The sequence below is a fragment of the Myxocyprinus asiaticus genome, chromosome 22, assembly GCF_019703515.2.
Source record: "Myxocyprinus asiaticus isolate MX2 ecotype Aquarium Trade chromosome 22, UBuf_Myxa_2, whole genome shotgun sequence".
NCBI lineage: Eukaryota > Metazoa > Chordata > Actinopteri > Cypriniformes > Catostomidae > Myxocyprinus > Myxocyprinus asiaticus.
The window spans coordinates 37,952,208-37,971,279 of record NC_059365.1 but is presented as its reverse complement, the minus strand read 5'-3'; the positions used below and the strand labels follow the sequence as shown (position 1 = coordinate 37,971,279).

Genomic DNA, 19,072 nt, shown 5'->3' with positions numbered 1-19,072 from the left:
CCGGACATCTTTATTGTAGACTTTAGATGCTGACTGCTGAGTAGATTGTGTGACTCTCTCTCTCTCTCTCTCTCTCTCTCTCTCTGGATGCTTGTTCAGCTGTGCCTGGTTGTATATCTCTCCAACTGGGAGTTAAAACAACTTTCTCTTCCCCCCACTGTGGACTGCTACAGCTGGCAACCAAGGCACTACCAAACCCATCGACACATCCAGAACCAATGTGACACCCTTTGCTGCTACGTCTCAAGCCCAGCCTTTGCAATTAAATGTCATTTTCTCTCACGTGGGATGATTAAAAGTAATAGTTTACCTAAAAATTATTTACTCACACATATGTCATTCTAAACCATGTTATTTTTATCAGTGGAATACAAAAATATATTTTTTTAATGAATCTTTACACATATTTTTCCATACATTGACAGTTCATGTGACCACATCTGTCAAGCTCCAAAAAGGACATAAAAATAAATAAATAAAAAAAAAAACAACCCTAAAAGCAACTTAAAGTAGTTTTTTTGAAGAACTGACCAAATTTAAGTGGTTAATCACTGAAAATCTTCCCCTTTGTGGTGACAGATGTGGTCACCATGCATGTCATTGTATGGAAAAGAGCTGTGTGGAGATTCTTTAAAACATGAAAAATAGTGGGATTGGAATAACAAGACAGTGAGTAAAAAACAGGACTTTTATTTTAGGGTGAGCTATTCTTTGAAAGCTGTTTTATGTGCTGTTAATTCTAATTATGATTGACAACCCTGGCATGTTGCAGTTGACAGTGCAGGTCGGCATTGTTTTATCTTCTCTTTTGTGATAAACCGATAGCCTTTAATGATAGAATATAAGTTAGTAAATAATACAAGATTTACCTCTGCAGCTAGTGATCCCAGGCTCTCCAGAAGGTTGTCTGTGGCTTTGGCAACTTGTCTGACATCAGTGGCATTAGTCCTTACATCTGACTGTAAAAAAAAACAGAGAAAGAACTAATTAAGACAGTTTTTACTGTAACAATACTAGTGTGCACTTGTTACATTATAGATACTTTAGATAGCTTTCTGTTTACCTAGAACTTCGATTTGGAGAACATATTATGAAAAGTAATATCTTCTTAATGGCAATGTTTGTAATTTCTTTCTATATATATTTTATTTTTTTATTTTTATCCTTTTTTCTCCCCAATTTGGAATGCCCAATTCCCAGTATTTAGTAGGTCCTCGTGGTGGTGCGGTTACTCACCTCAATCCAGGAGGTGGAGGACAAGTCTCAGTTGCCTCCGCTTCTAAGACCATCAATCCACGCATCTTATCCCATGGCTTGCTGTGCATGACACCGAGGAGACTCACAGCATGTGGAGGCTCATGCTACTCTCCACGATCCACGCACAACTTACCATGCGCCCCATTGAGAGTGAGAACCACTTAATCGTGACCACGAGGAGGTTACCCCATGTGACTCTACCCTCCCTAGCAACCAGGCTAATTTGGTTGCTTAGGAGACCTGGCTGGAATCACTCAGCACACCCTGGATTCAAACTTGCGACTCCAGGGGTGGTAGTAAGTTTCAATAATCGCTGAGCTACCCAGGCCCCCAATTTTTTTCTATATTAATATATTAATACTTTTTTCTATCCCAGCTTATTATGCAAAGACAACGGTAAGCCATTTGTAGGATGATTTCCCTGAAAATCGCAAACACTGTGGCACTACCAAAACATTACTCTGTTTGTCTGAGCATCTGGCATGAAACAGCAACCTTGGCTTAACCAATGACATGAGTCTGTGGCGGGACAACAGTATGCCAACCAACGACAGGTGGGGGGAGGTGTTCGGGAAACCTGTTTAAAAACAATTCTTACTTTTGCAATTACATTTCTGCACCACTAGTGGAACAACACATTACGTTCATTCCATGCATTGAGGTGCCATCACCTAGTGACACAACCAAAGATAGCCAATTTATCCACAATATAATTTACTGCACTGTACTTTCCTAGAATCCCAATGTTGAGTTACAATCAGCTCTGGTTGACCAACATGATCTGTGAGACACCCTGACATGTTTGAGTTCTTTCAAATGTGAAAAATGTGGAACAGGGGAACGGAAGCTTCTGTTGAGTGTTGCAGCCGTTCCTCCAGGCAATATATTAAGGTAGGTGTGTACAGCAACAGGCAACAACATGAATCATCCCACGCTGTTCCTCTTCTTGCAACCCGCTCACTTTCTTTCTTTCTCCACTATCTTTTAGCTGGTTGTTGATTTGTGTTTTTGTTTTACCACAATGCACGCCAATGATTAGTCACCTGGTGTTTTTGAAAAACTCAAATACAGCAGTGGATGAGGGGTGGATGGTATTGAGCTGCTTGGAGAGATAAGATGATGAACTCTGTCACCCTCTAAGACACAATGAGTGGACTTTATCAGACAACAGTTTAATGTACTCGCTTTTCTGACCGAACATATCCAGTTCTCTAGCTTGGTCAGTACAGTAGGTTATCCTGAAGGACCCATTTGTTTTATGGAACTTAATAGTTGGGATTTTCAGTTAAAAAAAAACATAAGACCAGTTACCCTCTGAGCCATAAAACAAATAGCATTCAATCTGGATACTGTGGCAGTACCACAGGTCAGTAATGGTAATGGTACTGCTTGATGACCATATTCATATAGCATGGTACTTCAGTGGTAGGGAATTCTGATGTGTTTGTTTCTTGATAACAAGCAAGTCTATGCTAAAGGTGCATTCAATACTTTTTTCCTCAAATTAAAAGTTTTACCCCTAAAGAGATTAATAGTACTTTTGGAAAAATATGTTTGAAATCAAGTACAGTACCCAAATAAATGCTGTTTTTCACACAGTTTTTTATTTTAGTTATAATAGTTTTGTCTTTTGATCAAAATTTCCTTTAAAAGTGCAGTATGTAAAATTTTTCATGTAATATTCGCCTTTTTTTGCCAATGTGTGAACGGCTTGTAACGCAGTTTAAAAAACGAGCCCTTCCCAGACTTCCTAGGTTGCCTATTAAAGCCTGTATACTGATTTTCATGTGAAGGGAGCGGGTCGGTTTTGCCGGGAAAATCCAAAGGATGTGACGTTTATGTGCGCTTCCGAGAGCCCTGCCTCAGTGTTTCTCTTCCGCTATTCAACAGCGACAACAAACAAAATGCAACACTAGGTAACATTAACTTAGAGATGGAATCCAGCAAACATCCGGCTCCCAGCGCAACACCGACTCCTACACAAACTCAGAGTAAGCCAAAAAAACAAAAAGAAAAAAAAAACATTTATCTACTGAATCCCATCTGGCTAAGCGGGAATGTGATCTTGGTACAGCGAAAACTAGAGTAAACATCAGCAGGGCATTTGATTCCTGGAGGGACCTTCATTCCCCAAAACCGACCCTGAATTGGCGTTCTTATTGGACAGGTAAGCTTACATAACTGCAAAGCATGTGAAATATAGTGCCATTAAGCATTGATCTGTGTAATTTTAGCTAACTTGATCTTGCCTGCTAACACTGACGAATTGCAAGCTACCTTGCTTCGTAACTTTCAAATAATTTCAACGATCTTCTCTTTATAATAAAAGTCAGGTATACAGGATAAATTTAAGCAAATACACTGGTTTCTTGATCGTAGTACAACATATGACATACAAAACATACAATAGTGCAACATACCAGTGCAGTGCAACAGTAAACTGTCTGGTATAGTTCGGTAGTATGTAGCTGTATGTGTGTATCAGTATGCTGATCTTTATCATTAGCTGATAAGTAGTTTTAGCTTAGTCTCAAAGTTTGTAGTAAAACAATCATAACTGTGTAATTTTAATTATGCTACCTCATCTGTCAGCATGATGCCAGTGAATCACGTTCAGTCTCTTTGTACATTATGTCATTGTTTTGGCCGATGCTCGCTCGCTCACATCCCTATGGAGTGTGCACGAGAGCGAGCATGAGCAACAGGAAGCTGGCTGCAGTTCACTTAACGGCCACAGGTGTCATTAACAACAAGGGTTTCTGAATCTTACGTACTGCACCTTTAAATTTAGTCAATATTTCATCATGTCATTTCATTCAGTCTTACTCTGATTAAAATGGCACTTTATTGTGAATTCCTCATGTTTAGACAGTTTGGGATATTGAGTTATGTGTAGCGCATTTTTAAGGAAACTGTGTATTCACAACCCAAGTTACACATTCTGACTAGCACGTAACTTAGTTCAAGTTCAAGTCTGAAGTGTTGGGGTGACAACCGAAGTAAACTGTCAAAGAAAATGCCCCAGATTACCCTAATTCACCCAATTATAATGCTACTGTAATGGTAATACCATGTTATGTCTTTGGTAATTGGTAATCCATATATATATCAAAGCAGTTCACTTTGATTCATTGTACCAGGTTTCTTACCCTAATAGGTTTGAGGAAATCCAGGTTGGACTTGAAGTGTATCTCTGCCTGGTCCAGCCAGGTTTTAGAAGACTTGCAGATGATGTCCTGAGTGAATCTAGCCACCCGCTTGTCTGAGATGGTTACAAAGTCCTCAAGTGTGGTGGAGCTGCACATGTCTCTCAGATGCACTCCAAATCCTTTGATCAGCACCTAAAAATATGAGTAGGACCAGTGATAAGGAGTGAGGGCCAGATAAGAAGAGGGATATTGAGAAGAGCTGCTCATGTGACCCAAGAGTTTCTTATCAAGAAAGGGAAAATATAAATTGCTTGGCCTAGATGTCCTGCAAACACATTCTGAGGGTGCATTAGGGTAAATGTGGGCAGCCTTTAGTCATTTTGTGTTAATAGAGGTTTATGCCACAAGGTCATGTTATATGGCTAGCAGCTATTGATTCACAAACAAAAATTGAGGTGCATGCTGGTTTCTCTATTTAACTGTTTCATTGGGACAGTTTGCACAGCCAATTTGGCCGTTGAAATTTAAGCCGTTATTCAAGCTTGGCCATTGACACCAAATGGCATTAGCTCCCGTTTCCCTAAAGGCCTGGGTATACTTCGTTTTTGTGCTTTCCGGAATGCATACTGTGCATGGAGCGATCAGCAATGATGACAAACGAAGTATACTTTGGCAATGTGCCAAGTTTCATACGCAATGGACTATTTTTATGGTCCTTTTTAAAGTCCCATATGACAGAATTTTTATTTTTGGGTGAACTAACAATTCACAAACACACTTTTCTAAACTGGACCAAAAGTGTCTACAGTATAACTCTAAGGAGATAATGTTGCTGTTACTTGCTCACCTTTTCTAGATTCACATCAGCATCCAGAATATTCTTAACAGAATGCTGGGAAAGGGAGGTGTTTTGTTGGAGAAAGGTGGACAGGGTCTCATTTTCACGGAGGAAGTCCTTCAGCTTGAAACCTGAGGACAGATATTCCACTTTAGTGTGTGCATGTTAAGGAATGCCTTTCAAAACCTCCATACAATGGCTGTACTTATCAGTTTTCAGCAATTTGACCAGACTTTAAATTTCAGCAGAACCACCTCCACATTTTAGGATTAATCTGGGGAAACACACCCCCTTTTCCATCAGTTTGCTTTCAAGTTGCATTCCTTCCAGAGACGGCAAACTTTTGTTTGTGAGTACATGCATTCACATGTTGAATTTTAGCGGTGTTCTGTGAGGTATAGAGCCATTGAAACTGTACACACACTGTCCTACTCTCCTTAAATTGCATTCCTCTTTGAAAGTTCAAGTGCATGTCTGAGCAGGTAGTGCGGTTCAGCTGGGCGTGGAAAGAAATGTCGGCTGATTCATCGGGTGATTCCACACACAATACACTGGGAGTCTTGTTGCCTAAATGTTCTTGAATCTACAAGAGGGGTTGAAAAATCCTCCACAAATCCACAAAAATGGGACAGGAGTTGCACAAGACTCCCCTTCTTTCCTAAATTTGTGGCACTAACTCCTTTGTCATGTGTAAAAAGAAACTACAATTTTACATTTCTGATTAAATTGTGATTGGTGTTTGCCCAAGCAAAACTCACAACCCCCCAATTCTGGGTGGTTGCCAGAGCGTTGCTGTGCAGTTTCAAGGGTGTTTTGGGTGGTTGCTATTGCATTGCAAGGGATTAATTACTGACCCAAATCAAAAGAGCCAACAACCAGGTCTATGAAAGCTGGTACCTTCCTAGATATGGCTTGAGTTGCTTCTTCTATTTAAATGTTTTTTTTTTTTTTCAGCACACTTCTGTTCAACAAACTGAGGCATTTTTCATGTCTGTAGCACAAATGGTGCCTTTCACATTGAAGATTATTACTTAAGTTTAGGGATTTTTAATAACCCCAACCCTATGCATGAACAACGGTAATAGTAATGCATGCTTTAGCAAGCATTTTTAATTAAAAAGGAGAGTAGACAGTCTATATAATTATATTTGATGGAATAAAAGAGCACCTATTATGGTTTTTCAAATATTACCTTTCATGTAGTGTGTTATATAGCTGTTTGTAAATGTAAAAAAGTCTGCAAAGTTTCAAAAATCAAAGTGCATGACAAATGGAGTTATTAACTCCCAAAAGAAAGAACCAATTCTGAACACCTGAAATGAGTCGTTAGTAATTCCAGACTTACTTCCTGTACTTACCTACATAATTTGATAACAAAAAACCCGCCTCTGGTCTTCATTGGCTGCTCGCGAACAGCTTTGACCCGCCCTCAAACACTACACTAAGCGCTAGACCAATCACAACAGACTGGGACATCTGACCAATCAGAGCAGAGTAGGCTCTCTGAAAGGAGGAGTTTAGAATGAATCCTTAAGAACAGATCATTGAACGAGTCATTTTTGACACTGGGAAAAAAAGGTAATGCTGCAATTTAAATTATGAGCAAACTAAAGTGTTTTTTTTTTTTACCTTGGATGCATGTAAATCTGTTGTATGAGACCTTTAAAACAAAATTAGGCACGTTTAAAAACCATAATAGGTGCTCTTTAACTTCCAGGCAACAAAAGAGTTGACTCAAGACTGTATATTTGGGGAAGATGAACACATGTCCCAGGTAGCTTGACACCCCTCCTCCATTCTTATTCACAGTATATGCATACACCTAAAATCTCATACCTGTGTATGTGTATGCTTGTTTAAAGTGTGGTCATTCACACCTGCCTAACAACTACCTGCTACCAACTAACTGCCCTCACCCAAAGCAGCCCAACTGTCTCCATGTCTTCCTTCTGTGTTGTTCAGAGAAACAAAGACTGGAAGTGTGTCCACTCTCATCTCTGCTGGAGAGGGCCGAAACCCCCCAAGAGGTGGTAGATTCCTAAACTATTCAAGCCCATTCTCACTAATCATTCTTTTGAAAAAGGGAAAAGGGGGTAGGAGAGGTCAAATGGGGTTTGAGAGGACATGTGCAAGGAACTTCTGTTTGGTCATGGCCAATTGCATTTGAAAGGTATTCTAGAGAGGACAGGTATGTGCAAGTTCAAAATGAGAAGGTCTACAGACTGTAAATAAGCCGTGGTGAAGTCACATGATAAATGTTTGGAGTTCTTCTGATAAGTTAGCAGATGGGATATACCACACAATGATTTATGCAAAAGCGTTACATAATGCAGGGGTTTCTGAAGCCCATTCCACAAATCCTTGATCCAATTTTCATTCACATATGTGGACAAAAGTCATTATAACCTCTGCCTTATTGATAACCTTAATGTTCTTTGCAGGAAATTTGCAAATTGCTTAAGTGAAAACTATCAGGACGGGTAGCTAAGAAAACATTTACATTTATGAATTTTGCGTGACTTAAAGGTGCTGTAAGTGGCCACAGACACATTCTTTGATAAACCAATCAGAAGATTTTGATGTGCTTTCTGCCTGTCAATCATTTTGAACATTCTCATAATGTAGTAGTTGAAGTGGAACATTCAGGTTTAATATCATATTCAGATTCATAACAGTTCTTAGCTGAGGGCTCTATTTTGCTACTGTTGTGTATGACAACCGTGAGAAGACGCATTGCTCTACGGTTCAGTGGTGATCTCAACGCTATATTTGGAGGACGGTGTTTTGTAAAGAGGGGGTGTGTCTAATTTAACTGCTCAGTCTCATGGACGTGGAAGTTCCAGAATGGCTAAAATCACTTACAGCACCTTTAAGGCTAGAGTATACTTCATTTTACTGCGCACCGTTACACCTCATGAACCGTCGAGTGCTCAAGCCTTTCAAACTTTACTCTTTTGACTGCAAGCCTGTACGAACGATTTAAGGCCAAAATATACTTCAGTTTTCCGTGTACTGGTATGTTTCGTGGACAGCGTGCGTGTCGAAAATTTCGTCATCAGCACAATCAAACGGCCTAGTTTTGCAAACGTCATGCAAACAGTCTGTTTCTCTGCGTGTCGTCGCACGTGCGCCTTTTCTAAAAGAGTATTAAAATACAGTTGAGTGCGCAAGCACTGAACGCAGACTGTGCAGATGACAAAATTTACATCAAGTGCACTGTGCGTGAGATGTAGTGGCTTGGGGAAACCAAAGTATACTTTAGCCTTTACACTGCATTTAATGTAGCCTATACATTTTATCAGTACAGGGATTGTACAAGAATACAAGTCACATGTTAAGCTCAGGCCTCAATATGCCAAAGAGAATACCAGACAAACTATAAAAGAATCCCAAATCATTAAAGTCTAGACCAGAGAATTTGAAGCCCAGATAGACTTGTCAGGTCTTTTGTGTCTTTTAAGCCTAATACACCTCTTGGCTTGTTGGATATAGAAACGATTGTCCTCATATTTTCGGTCTACATGTTTTGAATGCAATTGTAACCCATTATGAGACTAATATAAAAGCAGATATTTGAAGTTCTTTGGGAATCCAGAATCACATCAATCATAGCAAATGATTTCGGTGTTATTGGGTTCAAGCGATAACTATAACCATAAACCTAATAAACTATTTTATGTTTGTTGCCATCATTTGTACTTAAAAGAAAAGAATAAAGACAAAAATGAATGAGATCGCAGCACGTGGAAGCCACGATAAGCTTCACAATGACTGGAAGTTGAGTTCAAAGCATTCCTATTGTCATGCAGGATAGACAATGTTAAAGCTTTAATTTGAACAGGTGGGATGACTGGGCTCATTTCACTTAAGATTTTCCACTTTTGTGCTCTCACATTTGACTTAACCCCTAAACTGAACAGTTATAAAGCATCATTCTTAAACATTTCAGATTATTTTTGAGACAAAAGTTTAAATTCCAAATGGCATTATGTACCAAAGCCTATCCCCCACTTCCCCCATTTTCTGTCATCTCTCTACAAAATAAAATGTCACTTTACGCCAAAAAGGGGCAAAAACACCAAAAATAAATAATATTTAAATAAAACATACAACTTCCAAAAAAATGCTCTTTTATTCACAATTGTGTCAGTTTTTTTGCTATCATTAAATAAAATAAAACTAAAAAGAAACTAGTTTTCTAAATTGTTCTTACATTCTCAGTTTTTGTCTGTTTCCTGAGTACACTGATCCAAAAAACAAAAACAAAAAAAAAAAAGAGATATGTTGCAAAGGGTGGAGATTTCACTTCTATAAATTGATAAGATGAGGGGCATTATGGAATTGTTGTGTGTTACATTGCCTTTTGGGAGTGTTTTCAGGTTACCTGAGAACTTTAGCTCCCCTTTGGATCAATACCACTACTCTCTGTCTGTCTGTTTACACCACTTCTCTCTTTCCATTATCTGTGTGCCTCTAAAGATAACAATAAAATATTATCTACTCATTTCACTCATCATAACTGAGCTAAAAAATGTCATCTTTGAACTGTAACAAGTGTACTTCAGTCTTCTATTCAATACATGTTAGAAATTGTCAGTCCAGACATGCTGTGTAACCTCCTCCATTAGATTAAAACTCACTTAGCGTGAGAAGAGAAGTCTGGAAGAACCGTTTTGTACTGCTTACCCAGCATACGCTAAGTGAGCAGAGCAGGTAATGCCAGAAGATTGCATTCTGGGATGTGTTCGTTTGTCTCACTTGCACCCACACAAGCCCTGACACTGACTTGCCACAGCTTGTATGTAGGTTTTGATCTTTTGAGCCACCCACCTCCTGTCCCAGTGGAAAATTTCACTATCCCAACAAATCCTCAATGACTGATGGGCTTCAACCTTTAACTTACATATTTACAAGGATTTACTGTGAATTTGAATGAGTCACGTTAGGGTATCAGACACATTTGCGTCAAAATGCTGACAGGAAGGAACAATTGCTGAGGACATTTCAGACAAGAAACACGACATTACAGGAGTAGTTCCACTAAATATGAAAATTCTGTAATTTTTATGTCTCATGTTGACTTGTTGAAAAACCATATAGCTTTCTCTCTTCCATGGAACACAGATTTAGCAGTTTTGATCAAGCTTCGCTTTTTAATACCAAAACAAATTGTAAGAACTACTTTTAATGTACTCTTATGGTGCTTTTTGGAGCTTGACAGGCACTTTATGATTTTACTGTGCATTCTATGTTCATCTCCTTTTGTGTTCCATGGAAGAAAGTTAGCCACACAGGTTTGCAACTATATGAGGTTAAGAACATGATAGAATTGTAATTTTTTGGCTGAATCACAGACAATGTAATTAGGTTTTCATTCTAAGCCAGTCTACTGTACTCACTAGCTGTGTTGTTTTGCATGACTTTTACAGCACTGATGAGTTCCTTGAATCCATCTAAACTCTTGTCATTTTGACTGTACAGTAAGATCTTCTTGGCATCAGAAAACAGGCGTGAGATTCTGAAAAAGATGTTTGCAATCCAAATTACTACCTGCAGTTTCCCAAATTGCACTCACAGCTATAAATCACATTTAATTGACCATATTAGAGCTGATATTTATACTTTTCGAAATCTTCAGCTGTAGGCAACAACTTACATGGAATCGTTGAAGTTCCCAACAACTCCCGGAGATTCCCCAGGGGTGGGGTGTCGGAAGCACGGATTGTTGGCATTACACACGATGCCCTGGATCCAGGGCAGGGTCCCCGCTGAGGGCATGGCTTTGTTGGGAAAGTGGCCTGTAACAAATAAAGAGACAAAACAAAGGAGACAAAATTAACTACCGCATTCAAGAGCGGTGAAAAGAGAGTTTCCACATTATTTCACGAAACACTCTTACATATTCAGGTCTTTAGAGATCTGGCACTTATGTCTTTCACAAATGGATCTACAAAATGTCCATTTTCTAAATATTTTCAAGATAATTATAAAATAATTGAATGAAATATATTTTCATATAATTTGATGTTTTATTTTTCATATATCAAAGAGAACATGCAACAAGTCAGGACAAATCTAGAACAGGTTTCATTACTTGCACACTGAAATTTCATGAGATGCAATGGGCTGTCAAAAACATATTGAGCTACACATAACACATAATCTACACATAAAAAAGATTTGCTACATGCAGTGTTTTAGACAAACGAATTGCAGAACCACACTGCTATTTTAATTGCAAGGATAATCTAACAAAGTACTGCAATAATATAAATAAAGAAAAGGCAGTGAGCCAGTATTTTCTTTTATTTTTAATATATGCATCATATTTTATACTAAACTGTTATTCTTAATGTACATTACTGCACGTGTATTTATATCACTGTAACTTGTGTTATATTATTCAGGCATTATAAAAAGTGAAGTTGGGTTCTGGAGTTCGTTTGGTAGATACTCGCAGATAAATACATGTGCAAATATAAATAGGACATATATTTATGCAACAGCGCTCTTTCCTCATCCGATACACTCCTCAAAATGCAGCAACACCATGGAAAGAACGTAATGAAACAGTTATGCTGAATTATGTAAATAAATGCTTTAACCATGTTCAGTATATTAATCTCTAACAGCTGAAGGTGCGGGCAGGAGACTGATATGACAACAGCACTGCTATTGTACAGGAGTGAAATACTTTTTCATTTCATGTTTTTACGGACTCTGTGTGAATAGACCTTCCGTCAGACGTTCGTCTCGCAAAATCATCAAGGATTTGGTGTGAACGGTCCTTTATACTTGCTATAGTTTACTTCCATTTTTCTTCATTACATAACTATGTCTATTTAGCTAAGTCAATCACTAAAACAACAGCGCCACCTTGAGTAAGACATAACATGTATAATATGTATGTGTGCAGGCATACTGATAATTCACCGTTTTTGTTAATTCACTGTTGCATAGAAAATCAATGTGATATAATATTTATTTATTGAATATTGTACTCATTTCTCTTGTAATAAACAAAGAAAACGATATTACGTGAAACTTACACTCACTGAGCACTTTATCAGGAACACCTGTAAACCTACTTATTCATGCGATAACCTAATCAGCCAATCGTGTGGCAGTAGTGTAATGCATAAAATCATGCAGATACAGGTCAGGAGCTTCAGTTAATGTTCACATCAACCATCAGAATGGGGAAAAAATTTTATCTCAGTGATTTGGACTGTGGCATGATTGTTGGTGCCAGATGGGCTGGTTTGAGTATTTCTGTAACTGCTGATCTTCTGGGATTTTCACACACAACAGTCTCTAGAATTTACTCAGAATGGAGCCAAAAGCAAAAAACATCCAGTGAGCGGCAGTTTTGTGGATGGAAATGCCTTGTTGATGAGAGAGGTCAACAGAGAATGGCCAGACTGGTTACAACCGACAAAGTCTACGGTAACTCAGACAACCGCTCTGTACAATTGTACTGAGCAGAATATCACCTCAGAATGCACAACATGTCGGATGGGCTTCAATATTAGAAGACCACGTCGGGCACTTTATTAGCACCATAGTGTTCCTAAAGTGCTAAATAAGTGTATATACAGAAGATACTAAATAACCATTAAAATAGAATTTATGGAAGTGCAAAAAAATAAAATAATAAAATAAAAAAATGACACTCTTACACCTTGGGGCTCTTTTGGTACTTAAGCCATTATAAAAAATTTTTTTTGTGTTACACTATTTATAAGCGGGAGACTGAGAAATACTTAAGAGGTGTGGCCACAACTCCAAAAAATGGATGAGGTACAGGAGGTGGAATGAGGTCCCGGGTCACTAAGGACCCAAGGTATGTATTTAAGGGTTAAAGTCTTGGACAGCAAAATAAATTGCATTTCAGTGGTTCTCAACTGGTGGGTCACGACCAAAAAACTGGGTTGCAGGTCTGTTCTAATAGGGCGATAGACAGCAGGGAAAAACAATCTAAAAATGAATCTAGCCATATAGTCATGCATAGTTTGGATAGCAAAAATAAATAGGCTTAATAACTTTTTAAAAGGGAGGAGAATTTAATCAAACTCTACGGAATTAAACTCAATGGTACTTTGACACAAATTCATCTGTTACTTGGTAGAAGCCAGATAAATCTGAAAAAATTCTTCGAGAACCTTGAACAAAACTACACAAGGTAAAAGAAAATACAACCCAGAATAAATTTCTATAGTTGATTATGCATTGTGCAAGTGTCAGTTTTCTTATTTAGCCTGTGATGTTAATAATTTTGCATATTGTTGGGTCCATTCAGTTCAGTTTTTTAACTGATAAAAAATGTTGGTACTGTGTTGGGTCACCACTTGATGTTAAATGTAAAATCTGGGTCCTGAAGCAAAACCAGTTAGGAACTACTGGTGTATACGATTAAACCAACATAATCAAGACACTGGCACAGTGATGACATCCATCATCAGACATCAGACTCTTCATCCCTGAAGAAAGCATACTCGAACAGGGGACCTTATTGAGTGATTACCTAAGTGGTATGTCTGACCTATGTCCTCCAGTATCACTGCTATTTCTATAATGAGTCAAATATGTAGGTCTGCTATCAGTCAACCTTAAGACTGCCAGCTGCTCCACTGCTGAGCACAGCAAAGATAAGATAACTCTTAAAACATGAAGTAATCAATTCATAGGGGGGATTTGTTCCAAATGTAGAATATATTCTGAATATATATATCTCTCACCTCTGTCATATTTTACTTCAAAATCAAAAGAAAAAATTAAATATATATTTCTTATTTTAAGCTATTTTAAGAACATTTCGATTTTGTGCACCGTTACATTATTTTCATGATTGAGCTAATTTTCCCCTCCAATTTTCATTACTGTCATGCAAAATAATAATTATATATTATTTACATGTTTATTTATTTATTATTTGAATAATTTAATAATATATAATTATTTATAATTTAAATAATTATATATTATTTGAATTCTCAAGTATTTATACATCATGACAGTAATTGTTGTACTGCTGATTTTAACACAAGACTACATTTTACGATTTACATTCAACGATTACTGTAATGCTTAAATGTCATGAAAATAATATCACAATGCAAAAAAAAAAAAAAAAAAACTTAATGGTCCTAAAATGGGCTTCATTTTCTTTATAGCTATGTTTTTCATAAGATTCACTCCATATCCTAATAATACATTCCCTAATTCATGTGGATACAACTTAAAGCACTTAGTAATATTGTTGGTTTAGGAATCTTAAAATTGATTATTTCTGAACACCTGGACACTGTGCAAAGTGCTTTGTGTCCATCTAATCACATCAACGAGAGAGGTTGCAACATGCCCGCACTCACATACAACATGATTCATAGCAAAGCTATTCGTCCATCAGCACACAAATCCCGACTTTAAGGAGAAGTGAAATTATACAGAGAGTCCTTCCTGTTTCCTGTCAAAACCATAGTGGAAGCACATAAACAAATGTGACTATTTGGACATCATCATGATCACATGATCAGGACTCACAGTACCACAAAGAAGAACAGAATGTCCATAACCTCACGAAACTCATATCCATTAAAGGATAGTTGACCCAAAAATGGAAATTCTCTCATCATTTTCTCACCCTCATGCCATCCCAGATGTGTATGTCTTCTTCTGCTGCTGAACACAAACAAAGATATTTTGAAGAATATTTCAGCTCTGTAAGTCCTTACGATGCAAGTGAATGGTGACCAAAACTTTTAAGCTCCAAAAAACACATAAAGGCAGCATAAAAGTAATCCATATGACTCCAGTGGTTAAATCCATGTCTATAAGATTATCTAATTGATTTTGGGTGAGAACAGGCCAAAATGTAACTCCTTTTTCACTGTACATCTTTCCATTGCGGTCTCTAGGCATGATCATGATTTCAAGCCCTGTTATATTTCCTAGCGCTTGACGCATTCGCTAGTTGATCGTCAAAGAGCCTGATGATGTCAAGATATGCAGTGAAAAAAGGAGTTACATTTTGGTCTGTTCTCACCCAGAATTGACTGGATCACTTCAGAAGACATGGATTTAACCATTGGAGTCGTATGGATTAATTTTATGCTGCCTTTATGTGCTTTTTGGAGCTTCAAAGTTCTGTTCACCATTCACTTGCATTGTGAGGACCTACAGAGCTGAAATATTCTTCTAAAAATCTTTTGTGTTCTACAGAAGAAAGAAAGTCATACACATCTGGGATGGCATGAGGGTGAGAAAATGATGAGAGAATTTTCATTTTGGGTGAACTATCCATTTAAGTTTCCATAGCAGTGTATACAACATAGCCTACAATGCAATGTACATAGTACAAATTCCTTTTGTTTTTCCTATTTGGGTAAAAGCTTCTGCTAAATATATACATTTAAACTAATATAATATAATATAAAGGGAAGATGGAACTGGTCAGGGATTGTGTAAGAATTTATTTAAACTTATGTGCCATTGTCATGAATAATATTCACAGGGCAGGGTGACACCTTAATATAGAACTTTTCCAATGAGATTAGAAAGGCAATTAGGCACTATCAAAGTAATAAATAAAGGCTGTACAACAAGATAATAAATACGGTCATCAGTGTTACTGTTCTATACACATACACACACACACACACACATACACACACATATATATATATATATATATATACTGTATACACACAATATACTTGATGCACATGGTTTTATAAGTTAATATAAGTTATCAGTTTTTTCCATGTATTTATGCCCAGCATGTCCCACATCATGGGACACATCATCTCTGACCGACAGAACATTGATTACTACAGTTATCAGTCAGAACTCATAAAACACCTTGCAAGCTTGACACATCTGATAATGATACACCATAAATAGAGTTCAATGATGGCACAAATCATAGATATTGAACCTGCATTTTCAGTCTTCTATGCAGCATGGATTTATGTTTTGTAAACAAGTGAATGTAAAAATGTGTTTGCACAGGATCAACAGTAGTTGCACTGCACAACCAGTTGATATTCTTGATTAGATCTCGCTTTGCAAACAATACGTGGGAGCCATTTAATTTTCCAATGCCAAGTTGGGAATTTGAGTTAAAAAAACAAACTTTTTAACCACTTTGAAACTCTGAACATGCATAAAATTGAATAGAATTTTTTTATTTTTTTTACAGTGTACATTTAAATGCATAGAAAAATGAGGTGTTTGTACTCACATTCATGTTGTTCATAAGGTGGGTAGTTCAACCTCACAGCAATCAAGATGAAGAATATAAATAGAGGCCATACAATCTCCGTCAGTAGTTGGAGCTGCATGAGGCAAACACAGGAGGTCAAAAACAGTCAGCGTTTTCTTTAAAGTGCAGACAATGGAGTACATCAGCGTCTCGCTCAATAACAGATCTTTTAAGAAAAAGCTCTCAGTCTCTAATGTGCCTTCATGTCTAAAGTAAGGGCCTCTGGTCTACTGACGTCAAGGGCGAGTTTTTATTAACAACATTTATTATTAATACATAACAGAGGATCAATCAGACTCTCTAGATATAGTATGTATATAGAGAGGAAGCATCCACTGGGAGCAAAGGGTCACCAAGGCATGTCTATTAAGAGCCAGTGGATAATGGAAGTGACATGACCCCAGTATCTCCAGTCAGTGAGTACGTTTGAGGGTAATGCTTATTTATTTTAACCAGTTAAACAGTACTTGTATCAGTGATGTGCTGTTTCAAATCTTAAAAATGTAATTTTTTTTTTTTAACTCTATCATGCAGGGTCTTTCACACTGTCAAGTAACCCAAGACATGTGCTTCATATTGTGGTAACATCTAAATTCCAGTCAGAATACTGACAGCAATATTTCATTACATGGGCTTACTCCAAAAAACAAACAAAAAAAAAAAGCATTGATGGATCAGATCAGGTAGAAATAGCTCCTTAAAGTAACAAGCACAACTGTTTTGGTAACACTTTACAATAAGGTTCCATTCGTTAACATTAGTTAATGCCTTAGGTATCATGTACGAACAATGGACAATAGCATTTATACATTTTTGTTAATGCTAGTTAATAAAAATACAATTGTTCATTGTTGGTTCATGTTAGTTCATAGTGCATAAACTAATGTTAACAAATACAACTTTTGATTTGAAAATGTATTACTATATGTTAAAATTAACATTAACTAAGATAGTTAAATGCTTAATAAGTACATTTCATTGTTATTTCATGTTAACTAATGGAACCTTATTGTAAAGTTTTCCCACTTTTTTTAGACTTAGATTTTTTAAGACTAAAGTACACTATTTTGCTACCCTACAGGTAACCTTTATAATAGAGAGGGCAGATATCGAGATAGATATCTGAATTCAATGACCGTCTATATCTACATCACTCTTGCTGTTTGGAGAGCCACATAAGTGTGATTATAATTAGCATATCCCTAAGAACCATGAGAGAGAAGCATTGTGTTTAAATAGTGCAATGAAATTGTTATAATGATTAATAGGCCAGTTATTATCAAATGTAAACAGCTCGACGTTATGGGACTGCACTTTCAGAACTAAAAAGGTGATAAAAATGTAGGTAAATCAAAAATGACTGAAAAGATTTAATCAGCAGTGACATAAAATTAATAAATACAAATGAATCTCAACCACACTGTAAAAAGTGATAGCTTGCAACTTACCTTAAGGAGCTATTTCTACTTGATCTAACCCTAAAAATGAGTTTTGTTGATGTAGTCTAATGTATTCAGGTTGATTCAGTGATGTTAAATAATCTACTTTACTTGAATAAAACCAGTTAGTTTAGATGTTAACACTTGAAACATATTTTTGGAACGCGAGTACTTATGCGTTCCAAAACCCGGAGTGTGAAAAAGGTCTTTTAGGAACATGTTATGCACTTGTCTGTTCATGATCACTGAATCAGAAATGATTGTTCTCATTTCTGAGAATAAAAGTGCCATAACTTTGTATCTCCAAAATCTACACACAGAAAAACAGAAAGATATATATACAGTATATATATATATATATAGAGAGAGAGAGAGAGAGAGAGAGAGAGAGAGAGAGAGAGAGAGAGAGAGAGGGAAAGCTGTGGTTTCCTTACCGTTTGTCTCCTTCTGTAGGTGAAGTTCTTCCACAGCAGCAGACCCAGCTGAGTGGAGACAGACATCTTCACTCGGGTCTCTCTTCACTCTCAGCTCTCAACTGCAATGATACACCAAGGACACGCAGATTGAAAAAGTTATCCAGCAGTGACCAACAGAGCAGCTCAAAAGTCCAGGACAAAGTGCAGCCTCCTATCTGACTATCTGCCACTCACTCACTCACTCACTCTCTCACGTCTCATCTCTCCTGCTCTGTTTTAGGGAAGGCCTACCTGTGCTTTCCCAGAATTCATGGAAGTGGTGGACCTTGCCGTGTCAGTGAATCATCAAGCAAAGAATTTCACAGGCCATTAGGGTGTCTGGGGTTGTTAGATTCACTCTAATGGCTACGTTTGATCAAAGAGCTTCATTTAAAATGCACAGATTTGCTGGAGGCAAATGTGTGCACTTGCTAACAACACTATTCAAATGCAAAAAGGGTCCACACATCCATGAGTGGTCGTTATTTAACGCTCCCAGTGTTCTCAGTGTTTATATCCTAAAAATGTTGCTGTGATTTAATGAGATGGCCAGAAACAGAAGTGATCAGGTTTGAGTCTCTTGCTGAAAAATCACAAAAGAGATCTCTTTAATATCTCAGTTCAGCCTTCTCCGTATGCTCCAGATGCTTGTAAGAACTCATGCCTGTATC

The 19,072-nt window shown here is 37.4% G+C and overlaps 1 protein-coding gene across 2 annotated transcripts in view; it reads right to left on the bottom strand.

Annotated features, from left to right (window-relative positions):
* Positions 1-19,072, bottom strand: part of abca1b (ATP-binding cassette, sub-family A (ABC1), member 1B) — a 52,383-nt gene that overhangs the window by 32,355 nt on the left and 956 nt on the right. For both annotated transcript variants that reach the window (XM_051649296.1, XM_051649297.1), the window contains exons 2-8: positions 18,381-18,481; positions 16,487-16,580; positions 10,901-11,042; positions 10,644-10,762; positions 5,254-5,375; positions 4,407-4,598; positions 870-959 (exon numbers count right to left, since the gene is read on the bottom strand). In XM_051649296.1, coding sequence (XP_051505256.1) covers positions 870-959; positions 4,407-4,598; positions 5,254-5,375; positions 10,644-10,762; positions 10,901-11,042; positions 16,487-16,580; positions 18,381-18,446 — 825 coding nt within the window. In that variant the 5' untranslated portion in view covers positions 18,447-18,481. The remainder of the gene's footprint in view (positions 1-869; positions 960-4,406; positions 4,599-5,253; positions 5,376-10,643; positions 10,763-10,900; positions 11,043-16,486; positions 16,581-18,380; positions 18,482-19,072) is intronic.